The sequence below is a fragment of the Ictalurus furcatus genome, chromosome 1 (assembly GCF_023375685.1).
Source record: "Ictalurus furcatus strain D&B chromosome 1, Billie_1.0, whole genome shotgun sequence".
Lineage (NCBI taxonomy): Eukaryota > Metazoa > Chordata > Actinopteri > Siluriformes > Ictaluridae > Ictalurus > Ictalurus furcatus.
The window spans coordinates 36,790,563-36,807,303 of record NC_071255.1 but is presented as its reverse complement, the minus strand read 5'-3'; the positions used below and the strand labels follow the sequence as shown (position 1 = coordinate 36,807,303).

At 40.5% G+C, this 16,741-nt stretch overlaps 1 protein-coding gene across 1 annotated transcript in view; it reads right to left on the bottom strand.

Moving 5' to 3' along the window:
• Nucleotides 1–862: 862 nt before the first annotated feature.
• Nucleotides 863–16,741, bottom strand: part of olfm3a (olfactomedin 3a) — a 47,116-nt gene continuing 31,237 nt past the window's right edge. Inside the window, exons 3-6 of the mRNA XM_053625188.1 lie at nucleotides 14,502–14,657; nucleotides 12,019–12,238; nucleotides 4,576–4,682; nucleotides 863–2,402 (exon numbers count right to left, since the gene is read on the bottom strand). Coding sequence (XP_053481163.1) covers nucleotides 1,725–2,402; nucleotides 4,576–4,682; nucleotides 12,019–12,238; nucleotides 14,502–14,657 — 1,161 coding nt within the window. The 3' untranslated portion in view covers nucleotides 863–1,724. The remainder of the gene's footprint in view (nucleotides 2,403–4,575; nucleotides 4,683–12,018; nucleotides 12,239–14,501; nucleotides 14,658–16,741) is intronic.

Sequence of the window (16,741 nt, the reverse complement as noted above, 5' to 3'; positions counted from 1 at the left end):
TAATAAATTACAATGAACGAAAAAGGTCAACGTTCATGCAGGAGAAGAAAAAAAAAAAAAGCTTTCTGAAACCTAATAACTGCACAAAACTAGGTAAGGCATGGTCATCAGTGTCGAGAACTGAAAGAATTCAACATTCGTTTTGCCTTTCATTCATTCATTATGGCCGTTCTTGTCCGTATATTCACCAAAACATTACGTCCTTTTGTCGCTCATTGTCAAATAAAAAAGGCAATGACTCCCATTTATCGTTCTGTTTATCGCTTCTCATCCACCACGTTCCTCGGGCTCCGTTTCTTCTTCTTCAGATTTAACGAGAATGTGGTTTAAGATGACTTGGTGGGTCTAAAAGGATAATGAAGTCATGTTGTGAAGGATGTAAGCTGAGTCGATCGGTTATCCGTTTGGATGACGGTGGTTATTGTTCCTGGAGAACATGAAACTCGTGCTGCAGTGGCCTGACTCCTCCCTGTATTTAGAATTTGTCTGTCTGGATCATCCACAGTTTACATGAAGTGGTAGAGTGTGATGCTGAAGACGACATGCTCTGTTGCTCTAAATCAGGGGTATTCAACTTACCTTTTAAAGCTTAACCATTATCGATTAGTTCCTAGTCACTTCGCTAATTAGACCAGAGAGGATAAATAAAATAAGAATCTGTGAAAAATGCTCTCCTTTCTGAGCTAATGTCCCTCAGCTTGTAGATAGTCTCCAGGCATATGAGCTGCTTTCAGCTAAATCATTTGCATAAATGCATGCAACTAGTCACTATATATATATATATATATATATATATATATATATATATATATATATATATATATATATAATTTTAGAAACCTGGAGTCCACGGCTTATTTTATTTCTGCATCTGGACCATGGTCTGCCGGTTGATGACCCCTGATCTAGGTGAACAACAAAATCATGGAGCTAAAAACTTCAGTCTTCAGTTTAAATGATGTGGTGGAGTGTAAATTTGAAGACCCTTGCTCATATTGTAGACACCAATCTTCTTGCAAATTGTCTTTATGAGTTGTCCTCATGTGGATTTTCACATGTTCTCTCTTTTATTTTCTTTCAGGTTCTCCGGTTGGCTATGTTAATTTCCCCCGAGGTGTGAACGTGTGTGCATGGTGCCCTGCAATGGACTGGAAGTCCACCCAGGGTGTATTCCTGCCCCACACCCAGTGTTTCTGAATGAAATAGGGTGATTGCTGAAGTTTGAGAAGCTGCAATCAATTTCGATGATGAGGCAGAGTGAGAAAATGGTGTCATAGCCACTGGACTCTTCAAGAATCATGCTCATTTTAGATGACGTGGTAGGTTGTGACATTGAAGACCTGGTGGCTGTAGTTCCAGGTGAACAAGAAAAGCCTGTGACAGCCACTGGACTCTTCTTCTCTGTGTTTATAAATCCGTTTTCTATGCTGTCCTTGGTTTTTTGATGAGCAAGTTTGAAAATGGCCCTAAGAAAATCATGTCATAGCCACTGGCCCCTTCGTCTGTTGTGTTGATTCTGATAATGTGGTAGCGCATGATGTTGAAGATGACCTGGTGGATCCTGTTCCAGGCAAATAAGAGCATTGTGTTGTAGCCCTGCAGCACCTCCACCCTATCCTTACCACTTGTCTCTTTATGAATAACATGGTAGAACATGACATTGAAGATGGCCATCGTTCCAGGCAAATAGGAAAAATCTGGCACTGAGATTCTCTGTTGTGTTTTTATGAATCGTCTTCAGTTTTGATGACATGGTAGAGTGTGACATTGAAGATAACCTGGTGGCCATTGTTCCAGGCATAGAGCGCTCTCTCCCGAGCGTTGTAGTCGAGCATGGAGATGTGGAAGTATGGGTTGTGAAAGGGGATGTCCACATACTCGTAGCTGGACGTCTTTGTGTCATAGGAGTAGTAGACCTTTGCCCCAGTAAGGTGTGAGTTGGTAACATAGAGTGTTCCACAGATCATGAACGACTCGCCAGCATTGCGTTTTGAGTACTCTGTGTTCCAAGTGCTAAGCGGCTCCAGCGTCTCAGCCTCCAAGCGAGAAATCACTACATTGCCTGCATTCTGGTTAGTGGCATAGACAGCCCACAGCCCCATCTCATCAGCCATTAGATCAATGTCTGAGAAGCCTCCCCAGGTGTACGGGTAGACGTTGTGGAAGCCAGCGTACTCGAGTGCCCGCTGAGCCAGCACACGGCCTGTCTCAAAGCTGTACCTGACCACAATGTTGCTTTGCTCTTTGTTGTAGTATAGCGATCCATTATACACAACGTGATTGGTCCCCGCCCACTTAAATGGAAGGTAGTACGTTCGAGACTCTTGACCCGAGACAAAATCTGCCATGGATTTGTACTCTCGCACCACCTTGCTGTTGGTGTATGTGTCCATGTACCAGACCTGCATGAAACACAAAAGAACAGATTGTATAAATTCGGGCAGTGGTATCAAATACCTGCATTGCAAAATAGTCCTTGAGCAACACACTGTCTGCTCATCTACTCAGCTTAATGCTTAAATTGGATTCTATCCTTAGAAATTGGTTTATTACCGCACTTGAACCACAGCAGCAACCAAAAGACCAATGGTAACTTTGAAGTTGCTGGAGAGGTCCACAGCTCAGATGTTCACAGCCCAAACACTCCACAATGCCAGGATTTATGGAAGAGTGTCAAACCATATAAAAAGAGCTGTTTTCAATCAACTCTCCAATTTTCTCACCCAGAACAACCACCTGGACACCAAGCAATCAGGCTTCGAAAGCAGTCACTCCACGGAGACTGCTCTGCTTTCCGTCACTGAAGCCTTACGACTAGCAAGATCAACCTTCAATCCTACTCGACCTCTCTGCTGCTTTCGACACTGTGAATCATCAGATCTTCCTGTCAACTCTCTCCAGCCTGGGCATCACCGGAACGGCTCTGCGCTGGGTGGAATCCTTTGTCTCAGACAGATGCTTCAAGGTATTGTGGAGGGGAGGTATTTCTGAAACTCAATTATAAATCTTGTACGGTAGCACTACTTGTATTGGTCTCCACTCGATAGATCGCTTTGCTTGTATTTCCTCATTTGTAAGTCGTTTTGGATAAAAGCGTCTGCTAAATGAATAAATGTCAATGAAATCCTGTTTGGAGTTTGCCATTAGATTAAAATGGAACTTTTTGGGCTTGACACAAAATGCTGTAGTTGCTAAAAACCCAACACTGCTCATTACCCTGAAAATAACATCTACCTGTACACTGTGGAGCATGGTGGTGTTTGCATAATGATTAATACACTCTTCACACACTCACTGAATTTTGGTGGATGGTCTCCTCTAGGCGTGTTTTAATAATGTATTTAATATCGCTCCATGAGATGTTCCATGAGAAGTGTGAAAAATGTCTTTTTATAACCAGACCCTGATTTCCAGAACTGTGCCCCAGCCTTGTTTTGATAGCTCTTTTGTTTTGATGACGCTCTCATCGTCTTTGTTTAGATATGATCTCTGAGCTTTTCCAAGAACAGGTGTATTTATATTAATATCACAATTCAATGACAATTCAAGAGACCAAGGAGACCATACTGTATTTAACTAAGACTTCAACCATGGGTTTCTACACCTGCTCCACCTTGCTGGTGTTTGGCATGTCCAGCACAGCGAATGTTGTGTAAGGTGGTCAGTTGAAATCCAGAAAAGCCATCAAACAATGTGTTTTCATTTTCTTTCCTCCTTTTTCTCCCCAATTTGATTTGGCTAATTCACATCCACTAGCTAACTCTCCCCTATCACATGACATCTACAAGCCAGGAAAGTTGGGGCAAACACATACATCCTCTGAGACGTATGACACCGACCTATGGTACCTACAAATGCTAGCAGGCAATCCACCAGGCCTAGGAAAAAAACCTTATCTTTTTTTATTCATTTACATGGCAGTGTGTTGAGAGAAAGAAACAGTCTACATTAACAAACTGACCATCACTCTTTAGACAAATGACTCTAATTTCATCACTCCTGCTCAAACCACAACACAGCAGCAATGCTCTAATGACAGCAATGAGCCCAGGATGACCTCAGAAACAGACTAAAATATCAAACATTTTGGATTTGTTGAACACTTTTTGGTCACTATATAATTCCACGTTTTATTTCGTAGTGTTCATATCCTCATTATTATTCTAAAATAGAAAAGAGTCCAAATGAAGACCTTTGATATGCAGGGGTATACAAACATTTGACTGGTAGAGTACATAGTGTGTATAGGACAGCTTCAAAGCCCAGGTTTGCCTCATGAAGGTAGTATAATGAAGGAGTCATTGAGCTGCTCAAATTAAATCAGTTAATTCGCTAGCCTGAACAGCAGAACACTTTAATCATAATGCATTATTGATTTGTTGATGCTGACATTTAAACAGATAGCTCTATTATCTTGTTTTGAAAGATAGCCATCTACACAGGAAGTGAGTGTTTATGTACCACATGACCACAATTACCACACCATACAAGAGTAGGTCTTATTCATTCCACCAATTATCTCAGATCCCACTGCTCCAAACCATTAGGGACACAAAAGAAAGAAAAGTGACTCACTCTGTTGTTTCTTGGAGATGCCATTGGGTCGGTCATCCATGCACCGAACCGCGTGCCTGACGTTTTTATGGTCACGGGTCCTGTGATTTTCATTAATTTGCCGCACGCTGCGAAAGAATGGAACACACCGATAAGATGTAGGCCTCCTAACTAGATTCCTGAAGCCAATTTCATGGCGGTGCTGATAATGTGTGTTGCTGTGTTCTGCATATTAAAACAGAAATATGAAACCACTTTAACACATTTAAACCCCTAGACCAGGGCATGATTAGCACAGCTATCAATAATGCATTGAAACATCTGTTGGATGTGCTTTAAGTAGTTTCCTAATGCTGGATACATTTTTAGGAAATGTTATATTCTGTATATTTATTAAGGCTATTTGGTGGAATGACTATTAGTATATTTATGAGTTTTATGATGGCTAGTCTAATGGAAGAGCAGTGATGCATGATTGCAGTGATATTAAAATTACAAAGGTAAATTAAAGGTACTTTACAACAACCTATGTGCACGTTTCAGATAAACAGCTTCCGAGGATTGCCTGTCCCAGCCCACTATAACTACACCTTAAAATGTAATCAATAAAATACTTCAAAAGCCTCACTGTTTCTGCATTAATGTTTGCATATTTAACATCACATGGCCTGAAACATCCTTTTCCATTAGTCATATATTAGGTTATGCAAAAACATGCTGTACACTATACGGCCAAAATTATGTGGGCTTCTCCAAAACCCAAAAAACACACAGTAGTCTACTGTAGAATGTCTTTGTATGCTATAGCATTAGGATCTCTTTTTCTCACGGAACTAAGTGATCTACACGAAACCTGTTCCAGCATGACGATCTCCCTGTACACAAAGCGAGCTCCATGAAGACATGATGTGTTAAGTTTGGAGTAGAAGAACTCGCGTGTCCTGCACAGAGCCCTGACCTCAACCCCACTGAACATCTTTGGGATGAACTGGAACACCAATCTCATGCCAGAGCTTCTTCCCAGACATCAGTGCCCACAACCTCTTGTGCTCTTGTGACTGAACGGACAAATCCCCATAGCCACGCTGTTGTAGCAGCAGAGGGGGAACAACGCCACGTTTACGCCCATGGTTTTGGAATGGGATGTTCAGCGGTCAGGTGTCCAAATACTTTTGGCTGTATAGTGTATGGTTTATTTCATTCACTCAACCCTGTTACCTGAACACATTCAGCCCCATGAATCATTTGGAATATTCAACAGAACGTTGCATCATACAAACTTCCTGGAGATCACAGGAAGAAGAAAAAAGTAAGTTGTTTTTTCTCTATTTTCAGTGATATTTTGATATTGACTGAAGGGTAACTTTGAAAGTACAAACCTTTTACACAAATGATATACTGAAAGTTATAGTATTAATTTAATAATAATAATAATTTTGAAGCAACTATCATGTACCCAATGACACTGTACAATTAGAAGAAAAAAATACACAAAATTAAACAGTGATAAAAGTAAGTGAAGCTTAAACATTTAACATTTAAATGACACAGTTAATAATGAAGGTAAATAAACGAATATAAAAGGGCAAGAATGCATATGTGTATATAAATCTATGACACAAATTTAGCAGTCATTGGGGTGTGAGCAAATGCATGGTGGAAACGATGAGTTTTTACAACGTTGGTAGAGAGGGGGAGAATTCCACAGATTACGAGCAGCGACACTAAAAGCCCTGTCTCCTACAGCTGGGAGCAGGAGAGTGTCAGAGGATCTAAGCATGTGTGCAGGTGTGTATGGTAGGAGGAGGATAGATAAGTAGGTTGGGCCAAGAGCATGCAGAACGTTAAAGCCCAGAAGAACTATCTTGCACTGTATATGGAAGAGAATTAGGAGGCTGTGTAACTTTTGGAGTATGGGTGTTCTCGTGGTCTTGTAGCAACTGAGTTTTGCACATACTGAAGTGTGTTAAGACCCTGCACTTCAGTAGTCAAGCCTGGAGGTCAGCTTGGCTACCTGAAAGCTGAAATTTCTTCACTGTATAGCAAAATAAAAATAAAAATTGCCTTTGCTTTTCCAATACTTTCACAGGGGACTGTATTTATGATGAATAACAACAGGCCAAGAACTAATACTTGAGGAACACCATGGGATAGGCGAGTCCTAAACTGATAAGTCCAAAACCTATCAATTAAAACATTTTTTGTCTGTCAGAGAGATATGATCTAAACCAGGAAAGGTCAGTAACAGTAAGGCCAACCATTTTTTTTCCAAGTCTGTGCAAAAGTATGTTGTGGCATACTGTGTCAAAAGCATATACAGCGACCCCCCTGACCAACGCAGCTAGCATGTAATTTATAGCCTTGACTATGGCAGTTTCAGTACCGTGGTTCTGCCTAAACCCTATAGACTATAATATAAACTATAATACATCAAACATGTCGTTGGAGGTGATGTGACCTTTAAAGTGAGCTCCTACAGTAATCTCAAGTATCTTTCCAAGAAAATGCAGGTTATAAATTGGTCTGTAGTTCTGGAGCACCACAGGGTCAAGTCCAGGCTTTGTAGGAACTGGTGTAATTGAAAATTGGTGGGAACAGAGCCAGATCCATGCATAGCATTGACAGCCTTGTTTATTCGCCGGTATAATGAAGGAAGACATGTTTTCGTCTTTAATTTATTTATTCATTTTCATGAGATTCATATTCAAGTGATACATTTTCATGTGATTCATTTACATATGATTCATTTACATGTGATTCATTTACTAATTTGCTCCTCTTTAAATCCAGTTTTAGACTGTGATATTACAAAGGTCTTTCCAGATTATTACTTGCCACACTGTATGAGATAACCCCAGTAAAATTGCCTGAATTCTATAATATAATTTGTTCACCATGTTAAATTTAAATCCTCTAAAACAGATTCACAATTAAATAACATTACATCCTTCAAAGCATTGGCGTGTTCCGCTTACTCTCACAATCCTCCAAACTCCCACACCCAAAGTCTCCATAAACAAATGAGACAGCAGTGTATCCTACAGAAACCAAATGTTGTCCACAATGTGAAAACAACTCGGAGAGTAAAGCTGGACTAACCAACAAAATTACCAAGACTGATAAACAGTCTGCACGGAATAATAAATGTAATGTCCTTACCTTTTAAAGACTTGTAACAAATAATATAACAGTGTAGCACGTAAAGCCGAGGAAATAACACTAATAAAATTAAATAAACTGAAACTCTAACCCGGTCAGAGCATCGAAACAGAGAAGCACATTAATACAGAAGTACATTTTAAGAGGAGTAAGTCCACAAAATGTAGGTGGAGTAATGCAACGACAATATCTTCAATAACAATCCGAATTCTGTAGAGCTGGAAGGCCGAGCGCAAAAAATAATAATAAAAGAAGAGCGAAAAAGACGCCGCTGTGTAGGTGATGCAGTTCACCCCGATATCAAGAGTTTAACGTAGTCTCCTGCTTCCTCCGCTGAAATAAAGTCCTTCTGAACACCGTTATATGTAATGCGAAGCCGAGCTGGGTGAAGTATTCCATAGCGAGCGCCCTCAATACCACGAAGTTGACGCCGAAACTCGTTAAACGCGGCCCGGGCTGTCTTGGCTATGTAGTCAGGGAAAACGGAGATGGTCAAATCCCTCACTTTAATCTGCTGGAGCTCTCTCGCACGGCGTAAAATATCAACACAGTCACTGTGATAGTGGAGTCTGCACACAATAGCTCGTGGTCGTTCACCACGCTTGGGCTTCAGCTGAAGGGTCCGGTGGGACCGGTCCAAAACCGGCTCCTTCTCCAGACCAAACGCCTCTTTGAACAAGGCCGCTACAGCAGCAGTTGTACATGTGTCAGTGCCCTCTGGAACTCCCACTATCCTAACGTTATTGCACCGTGACCTCGACTCCAAATCCTCACATTTATTCTCTAATTGAGTCACGGTCGCAGTGAGAGACTCGATAGTAGTCTTCATATGAACTATGTCATCGGTGCAACCGGAGAGAGCGTGCCCCATTTCCCCAACAGTACCTTTCAGTGTTGATATGGTAGCCTCGATAGCGACTTTATCACTAGCCAGCTGTGTTTTCACGGCCTGCACGTCAAGCTGGATAGTAGACAGTGCGTCCCCGAGAGTCTCCTGGAGCTCCTTTTTAAAAATATCGGCAATCTCCTTCCTCAATAAAGCCAGCAGCTCGAGCCTGAGTGCGGCGAAGTCAGGGTCACCGCTCGGCGACGCGGATACGGGGGAGAAGGGGACTCGCTCACGGCGCGCACACTTGGCCTCAGGTGTGTCTGAATGCCACCACGGGTTTTCGTGTTTTTTCCATACATTTTAACGTACCACAAAGTTAAAATTGCAAACAAGGAAACAGAGTAGAATAAGTCAAAATATATTGTATGACCGAAAAGCGCAAATTAATTATAATTTTCAAGGAAGACATGTTTTAACCAAGGCAGTACACAACAGGTCCAGGTTACCGTTGGTAGCTTTAGCTGCCTTAATCGGCTTAGCGATGTAACTCTCCTCAACAGGTGCAAAATCATAGAATATCCTTGGGACAGGCTCATTTGCTGGGAAGGAAGATTGCAGGAACTGGAGATACATATATGTTCTATTTTGTCATTAAAAATGCTAACAGAGCTCTGGAGAAAGTGTGAGAAAGAAAACTGTTAGCATTTCACAACAGTTTGTTGAGGGTTGTTCTGGCTTTTGGTCCCTGAGCACTGGACGTTGGAGTGGTAGTCCATCTTGGCTTTCTAAAGTGTTTCTTTGTACTTTGTAACTTGGTTTCTGTAGGCGAATGCATGAACTCTCAGGCCTGTCTTCCTGCTGAGGTGTTCTAGTTGGCAACCTGCTGCTTTCATACGGTGGAACTCAGGAGTGAACCAGGGAGAAGGATGAGTGAAGGTCACTGCACGTGTTCTGAGGGGACCTAGTCGATCAAGGGTAGCGGAGACAATGGTGTTACTGTTTAGCGGATGTCCAGAGCATCTGGTGATGGAGTGGGAAACGGAGAAATAGGAAACTGCTTGAGCATGTTATTCACGACTGAGGGCCGAGTGTTTACGTTTCCAAAAGTGATATTGCGGTGTTTTAGGTGTTTGCGTGATAGAGACGGAATAGACAGGTCACACAGCACAGCCTTGTAATGGGAGATGGCAAAATCCATGTGACTCAGGTTAAGAGGTGTGAACACACAATATTCATGAAAAGTGTGATATAGTGTTAGCTATATTGATGTAAATATGAAAGTCTCCTAAAGCAATACTGCAGGGTACATAGAGTGTACTCAGTGAGGTAAGGAGCGTAGATATAAAACCAGGTGACTTTTTTGGTGTGCAGTAAACTAAAACAACCAGCAGTGACATTCAAAGCAAGGCAGTCAAATGATGTTACATGGATATCGGTACAGATTTGACCTTATAACAAGAGCAAAACAAAACAGAACAGAACAGAAAGCCTGCCTCCATGATCAGTATTGTGTGTGATTCATCCAGATACCGATATTCTGGGGGTGTGGCTTGGTTTAATGCAATAAAGTCGTTCGTTTTTATCAGACACATAAAGTTAATATTGTGGTCCAAGATTACATCAGAGATAAACATGGCCGTATTGGTCAGTGAGCAGATGTTTAGTTGAGTTAGGTGGGTATGGTATTGTATGGTATTGATGCAACCAATCAGGGTCTATTTTAGGTACTTTTTCTTAATAACCTAAAATCCATGTAGAAACAAATGACGATCCAGTTTCAAAAAGCTTCCTGTTTTTTTTTTTTTTTGTTTTTTTTATGTGTAGGAGCTGTGTTTGTAGCGAGAGCCACATTTTATATGGGGATTTTGAAATGTCCATTTACAAACTCAGCGAGTTTGATACCTCATGTGATCAGAAACAATGCAGGAAAGAGATAGAACCCACTTACCTAAGACAGAATAACATGCACACAACATGACATGGAAGTGGAGATTCTGAGTAGCATATATGGTGAAAACTCAGCGCTGTGGACCAGTTACCAAGCTCTGATGAGGAAAATCCTTGTGATGTGATCCTGTGGTTCAGGGCTGGAGGGTTATATTAAACTCCAACATCAAAGTGTAATTCATCTTTATAGAATGATTGAAGCATCCACGTGGATGATCAGAGATCTTAATGGAGTAATGGCATGGAAGCAATTAAAAAAGAAATGCTAAGACAAATACTAACGACAATCAAATAAAATAATGATACAACCAACAAAATGGCTAAAAAAAAAAAGAAATGGACAAGCAGCGTCTATAAGACACGCCATCGTCTGCTTAACCGGAAGTGATCTTACGGTAAATTCTTACAATGTCCTTAATGTCCTCATGACATTAGCATGTATGCTAGTTAATCACATTTTGTGTATTCTATGCTAAAACCCTCAAACCTGTTACTTTCAACCCTGTTACTCATTTAAGAGCAAAATGCAGAAAAGAAACCTTATGAAAATAATATTGTTGCCCGGGATGTGTTAACATTTTCGGAATGGGTAAATCCACATTTTCGTAGATTAAATAAAGTTTAAAAAAAAAAAAAGGTTAATCATGACTCGCACTGTTATAAGACAAATACATCAACGTGCTGAATCTAAAATCTCTGAAAATCTGAAACCTAAGATATGACTAGGTGCCAAGGCTTCAGTGACCTCTGACCTACTGTACTGTAGTAAAATCAGCCTGGAATACAGCAACAGTTCCTATGTTTTCTGAGAGGTGTGAAGCGTTAGCAGTAGATGTAGGTGTGTTATTCATCCCGGTAATGATATTTAGCAGTACAATGCTTATTGGTGATGTAAACAGAAGGGAAATGATAATGATGATGACATAATGACAGTAATAAGAGAAATGACAGTAATATCAATGATGTTTTGCGGTCTGTTTGCAGCGTCGGTAATGATAATGGTTGTGTTTATAGTAATGACTGCTGCTGCGAATCCAGGCCACACCCTCAAATAAATGAAGAGTGATTGTGGCGCTATATAAATGGAGAGATCTCTGAGAATTTGAGCGGAGGTTCTGGGCTTCTGGCTTGCACTAAATGGCCACGCCCTCTAATAAAAACTCTTCTGTAGGAGCTGAACAGTGTGGAGGGGACAGGAATGTGGTAGTGTATAAACTAAGAATTTAACTAGGAAGAAGGTGAAGCTTCAGACGTGGTCTTCCTCCCAAACCATCAGAACTCTATTCATTGGCTGTCAGTTTTGATGACAGGTGTACCAGTGAAAAATAAGAGTGGTGTTTGAATATGGGAGCACTAAAGGATGGTTTTGTGGTTAATGTAATAAACTGTTAAAGTAAAACAGGACAACATGCTAATGAAAGAAATTGAAACCAAGTCCCCCAGGGAGGATTTTTCCTGTCACTGTGCGTATAAATGACAGTGCTCGTGGTAATGACTGTATTACGTTTACACAAAGTGACATGACTTACTAAGTTTACTCATGCAGCTGCGCAGACGGCTCTCGAGGCTCATCACTCGGTGGTAAAGCTCGTCATAATCATACGCCCCCAGCTCGTCCTGGATCCCCGTCAGCACCGCCGACAGGTTCCTGATCTCCTCTTTGAACTGCGAGATGAGCTTAGTGTCTGTTTTGTATTGCTCCAGCACAGGGATCAGAGGTTGCAGCTCATCCATTCGATCCTTCAGCTCCTACACACACACAAACACACAGATTTATATTAATATCTTGAACAACTGCTAAATGCCTACACCGAACACTAACCCTAACATCCGTACCAAAAAGGAACTGCTTTGGCATGTTTTTTCTTTTTTTCTTTTTTTTTTTTTTAAACACAAGCTGTACTTTGTTTTAAAAACACCCAAACCAAATGTCCGTAAAAAATGAAAGCTGTCCCTTATTTCCAATACCATTCGTTGTGTCATTAGATTTTCTTTTAAAAAATCTGAATTTGTTCTCTGAAAGCCAGACAAAAATAAATCTTAAATCTAAAAAGGTGTTCCACACAGCTCAGGTCTGGGTCCATTTCTGTTTGTAATTTATATTAATGGTATTGTTTTTTCTAAAAATACTGGTATGTAAATCTGTACCCAGACAATCCTGTAATGGAAAACACTTTACCTTCTGCTGTGAAAAAAAGTACAATGTAAAACATAAAACTACATAAAATCACATGAAACTATATGAAACTAATCATTCATAAATGTCTGCATAAGCCACTAATGTGACTGAATGGTGTCAAGACATCTTCCGAGTACTTGGTTCAGTCTGCTGAAATACTTAATAGTCCATACAGCATTTCATGGTGTTTTGTGTGATTGATTTTGCTGAGGCTTTTTTCAAAAATTTTTGCATGGATTTTTTTTTTTTTTTTTTTTTTTAAGGTTTTTTTGCATGGAAAACTACTTGAACTGGCGAATTTGCAGTTGCACGAAATAATTTCACACGCTCTTTCACAGTGATGTTTGATGGTAAATGAGACCTTTTAGCTGTACTCATGTTCAGCGCACGTGAATCGAAGAGGGCTTTGGCTGAAGGCGCACTGTGATGATGGCACGTCACGCGTCTTGGCCCAAATCTGCGGTATGTTGAAAAATTGCAAGCCCCTATGGATTTTTGCGGCGTTTCCTTGATTTTGAGTTAATTTCTGCTATCGCAAAATCGCTGAATCCTGGAGGGAATGACTTTGCTGGGTCTGCATCCAGACTGCAGTCAGCCAGGTGATGACTTCTGCTCTAAGCATTGAAAACCACAGAATTAAATTAGTTTCAAATGCAAATAAAATCCAGATTTATTTCTGTGGATGAAATGGACTATAATACTCTAAATATCTACCCTAACTACCAGCACTGAAAGAGTGACAGGAAATACATTGCCTGAACATGAGGCTGTATATTTGATCTCATGAACGCATTGATTTCCTTTACAGAAACAAAACAATAGTTTCCTTCTGTTACAGCAGAAGGATGATAGTGGAGACATCTGTCCTCTGAGCTCTTATTATGGCGATGTGCTCCACAGGCATGCTTTCATTACCACTCTAAAATCTGTGGATTCCGTTTATCACTCAGAGCTCTGATTTATCACCACAATACGCATCAGTGCATGCTGCATGCTAAAGTCAGCTGCACCACTCTGGCGGCCTAAATTAGTTTCTGTTTATTTACGAGGCTCTTATTGGTTTACATCTGGATTGACCTTGAACGATGGAGTTGACCAAACTCACGCTGGTGGCTGGAGCATTCTTCATGTCTCAATATGATCTGCGGACACTCAACTCACTTGTATAAGTTGGTGTATTTAAAAAGGCATCGTTTCAAATCAGTTCTAATATCCATTGAAAATTATTATTATTGATTCTATTACTTAGTCTATTGGTCCATTATGTCTATAATTTCACATCATCCATCCATCCATCTTCTACCGCTTACTCCTTTTCAGGGTCACGGGGAACCTGGAGCCTATCCCAGGGAGCATCGGGCACAAGGCGGGGTACACCCTGGACAGGGTGCCAGAATTTCACATCATTCTTTTTTTAATCCATTTGTGGGTTTTTAAAATAATTTTTATTATATATATATATATATATATACAATTTTTTAAATTTATATTCTAGATTTGCTTTCTATCATCTCTCTTTTGTTATACTTAACTGTGTTGTAAATGAGGTTTAAAAAAGTTTGTAATTAAATTGAACTTGTATTGGGCTCATCAGAGCATAATTGACTCTTTTGGCACGTTTTCATTCAATTGAATCAGTTTCCGCAGTCGAGTCGATTCACTTTCTCACTAGAGTTCACTTGGAAGTGGACCAAGACCACCTCGCTCAGATGCTTTTGCTACCCAGACCATTTATAGCCATTCACATCTTCCACCGTGATTCCCCAGACACGTTGTTTCATACCACTGTAAACATTTATATGAAGAGAACTGCTAATTTACGATAAAGTTTACCTTGAAGTTTCTGGCCATGACGGTCTTGCGGTCTTCCTCGATCTGTCTGAACTTTGTCCTGAGCCCCTTCATCTGGTTCTCCATCTTCATGACGTACTGGAAATCCCGCTGAGTGCGCAGATTCAGCACTTCAATCGACTGCGACATGTTCTGGACCTGCACCATCCGTCACTGCATGTTAGCACGTAGCACCACTTATCAATTCCCATCAGTCCTCTGGCACTCTATTTCTTTCTCTAAGGCACTAATTCATCAAGGAAAGCTGAATCAGGCGTGTCAGAGCCGAGAAAATACCACTATGCTATACGGAGTACTGCTCTGCTGTTACACAGGTTAATATCCTCCAACACAACTCGTTCAGTTTGTCACACATTTATCCTGAAATGGTCAATATGGAAAAATAAACGACCAGGATGTGGCTTGAACAGTGCGTAGTTAAGATGTTGGTTATGACTAGATATAAAATTAATATTTACCCCTTTAAAACTAGCTATAGCAATATCTTAGTATGTTAGCTTAGCTAGCAACCTGAATACTGAAAATGCATTGTTGCCTTATTAGAACGTTTAAAAAAAAAAAAAAAAAAAAAAAATATTTTATTTAGAATATATTTTTTTTCCTCCAAAGGTCATTTCACAATGGAAAAATTTGGTGATAAAGCAGATTTCCTGTTCCTACTCTAAAGCGGAATTATTTTCCTACAACCTCTCCTGACGTTTTTATTCCTTATACACCGCAGCAATTTGACAATGATTATTTTTTATTCATTAAAGAACGACACACTGTACTTTTTATTCTATTATACATTCACATTGAATGTTGTGAAACACCCACAAAACAAAACTTAGTGTCATCTCACGGCAAACCGGTGACTCCATTTCCCAGAATGCACCACGAACTACAAACATGGCCGATGATTACAACTCCCAAACTAATCAGACACACCTGTTCCCAATTACAATACAATCAGACACCACACACACACACACACACACACACACACACACACACAAGTATATGCTCAGTTATGTTTTGTCTCTGCCGTTACCAAACCTTGATACCTTGTTTGTTTATTCTGGTTTTCACTTTGTTTTTGTTTTTGACCTTGTTTTTTTTTTTGCTTTGTCTTGATTTGTTTGGCTGATCTCTGCCTGTCTTTGTTTATTGATTACTATCTGAACCCTTGGACTTATTTTATTAAAGTGCCATATCTGCACTTGCTTCCATCCTAACCCTCATTACATGACCTTTAGTTCCTTTTGTGATATAGCAGCTATAAGCAGTTATTTCCTCACCAGCCTGTTTTTTTCTCTTCCCTGAAGCTATTAAAACAAAAAGAAAGTGTAAACTCCTCTGTCCTGAAGATGCCGGAAAATGGTACCGAGGTGTTATTTAATGCGCTGAGACTGGAGACTTCTGGAGACTCCTTCCGTAATATTAAATAAACATCACTGTAGATTGATATGCATGGAGGCATTTGTATGCAGGAGACCAGAAACTTTATTAAACGCCCCATAGCAATTGCACAAACACGTCTAACAGGAAGTCCAAAAAACAGCAACCGAGCTTGACTTAAACAACATACATACAGAAACAGCAACAGGTTCAGTTAGGATGTTCTGCTCAGCATGCACTACACTTTCAGGCACAGTGTCATTGTCTGGCTCGGCTCATGGATCTGATGGTGGATCCTCAAGTTCAGTTTGTGTTTGAAGTGGAGGAGGTTCTTCTACATGAAGAAGATGTTAGTGATTCTTCCTGTATTCGTTACTTTAAGACTCCACAGTGTAAGATCTGGGCTCTGCAAAGGTGCTTATTATTACTCCAATCTTGTCATGCCCTTTTGATGTTTGCAGCCAGACCACTTCAGAGTCATGCAGTGGTGAGAGAGTGATTTGCTCCTTTTGTCGTAAAACACTTGTGTTCGTCTCTTCTTGGAGAGCTGGGCTTTGATTGTCACTGTGTTCTTTGATTTTGGTCTGAACATCTGCTTGCTGATAGGTATGTTGGTGCAAGTTACCCTGGACAGTCTCTGTGCGGGTGAACCTAGTATCTTGTCCAAGAATGTTGTGGATGTTCAGACCCTTCTCTTTTTCTGGTTTGGAGGAAGCGTTATACACTACGAACTGCCCTTTCTGCAAGACCGTTCACTTGGGGATATTCAGGACTGCTAGTGGTGTGACAGAATCCCATGAATGTGCAAAGTCTCTGAAAGCCTGACTTGTGAATCAGATTGCCAT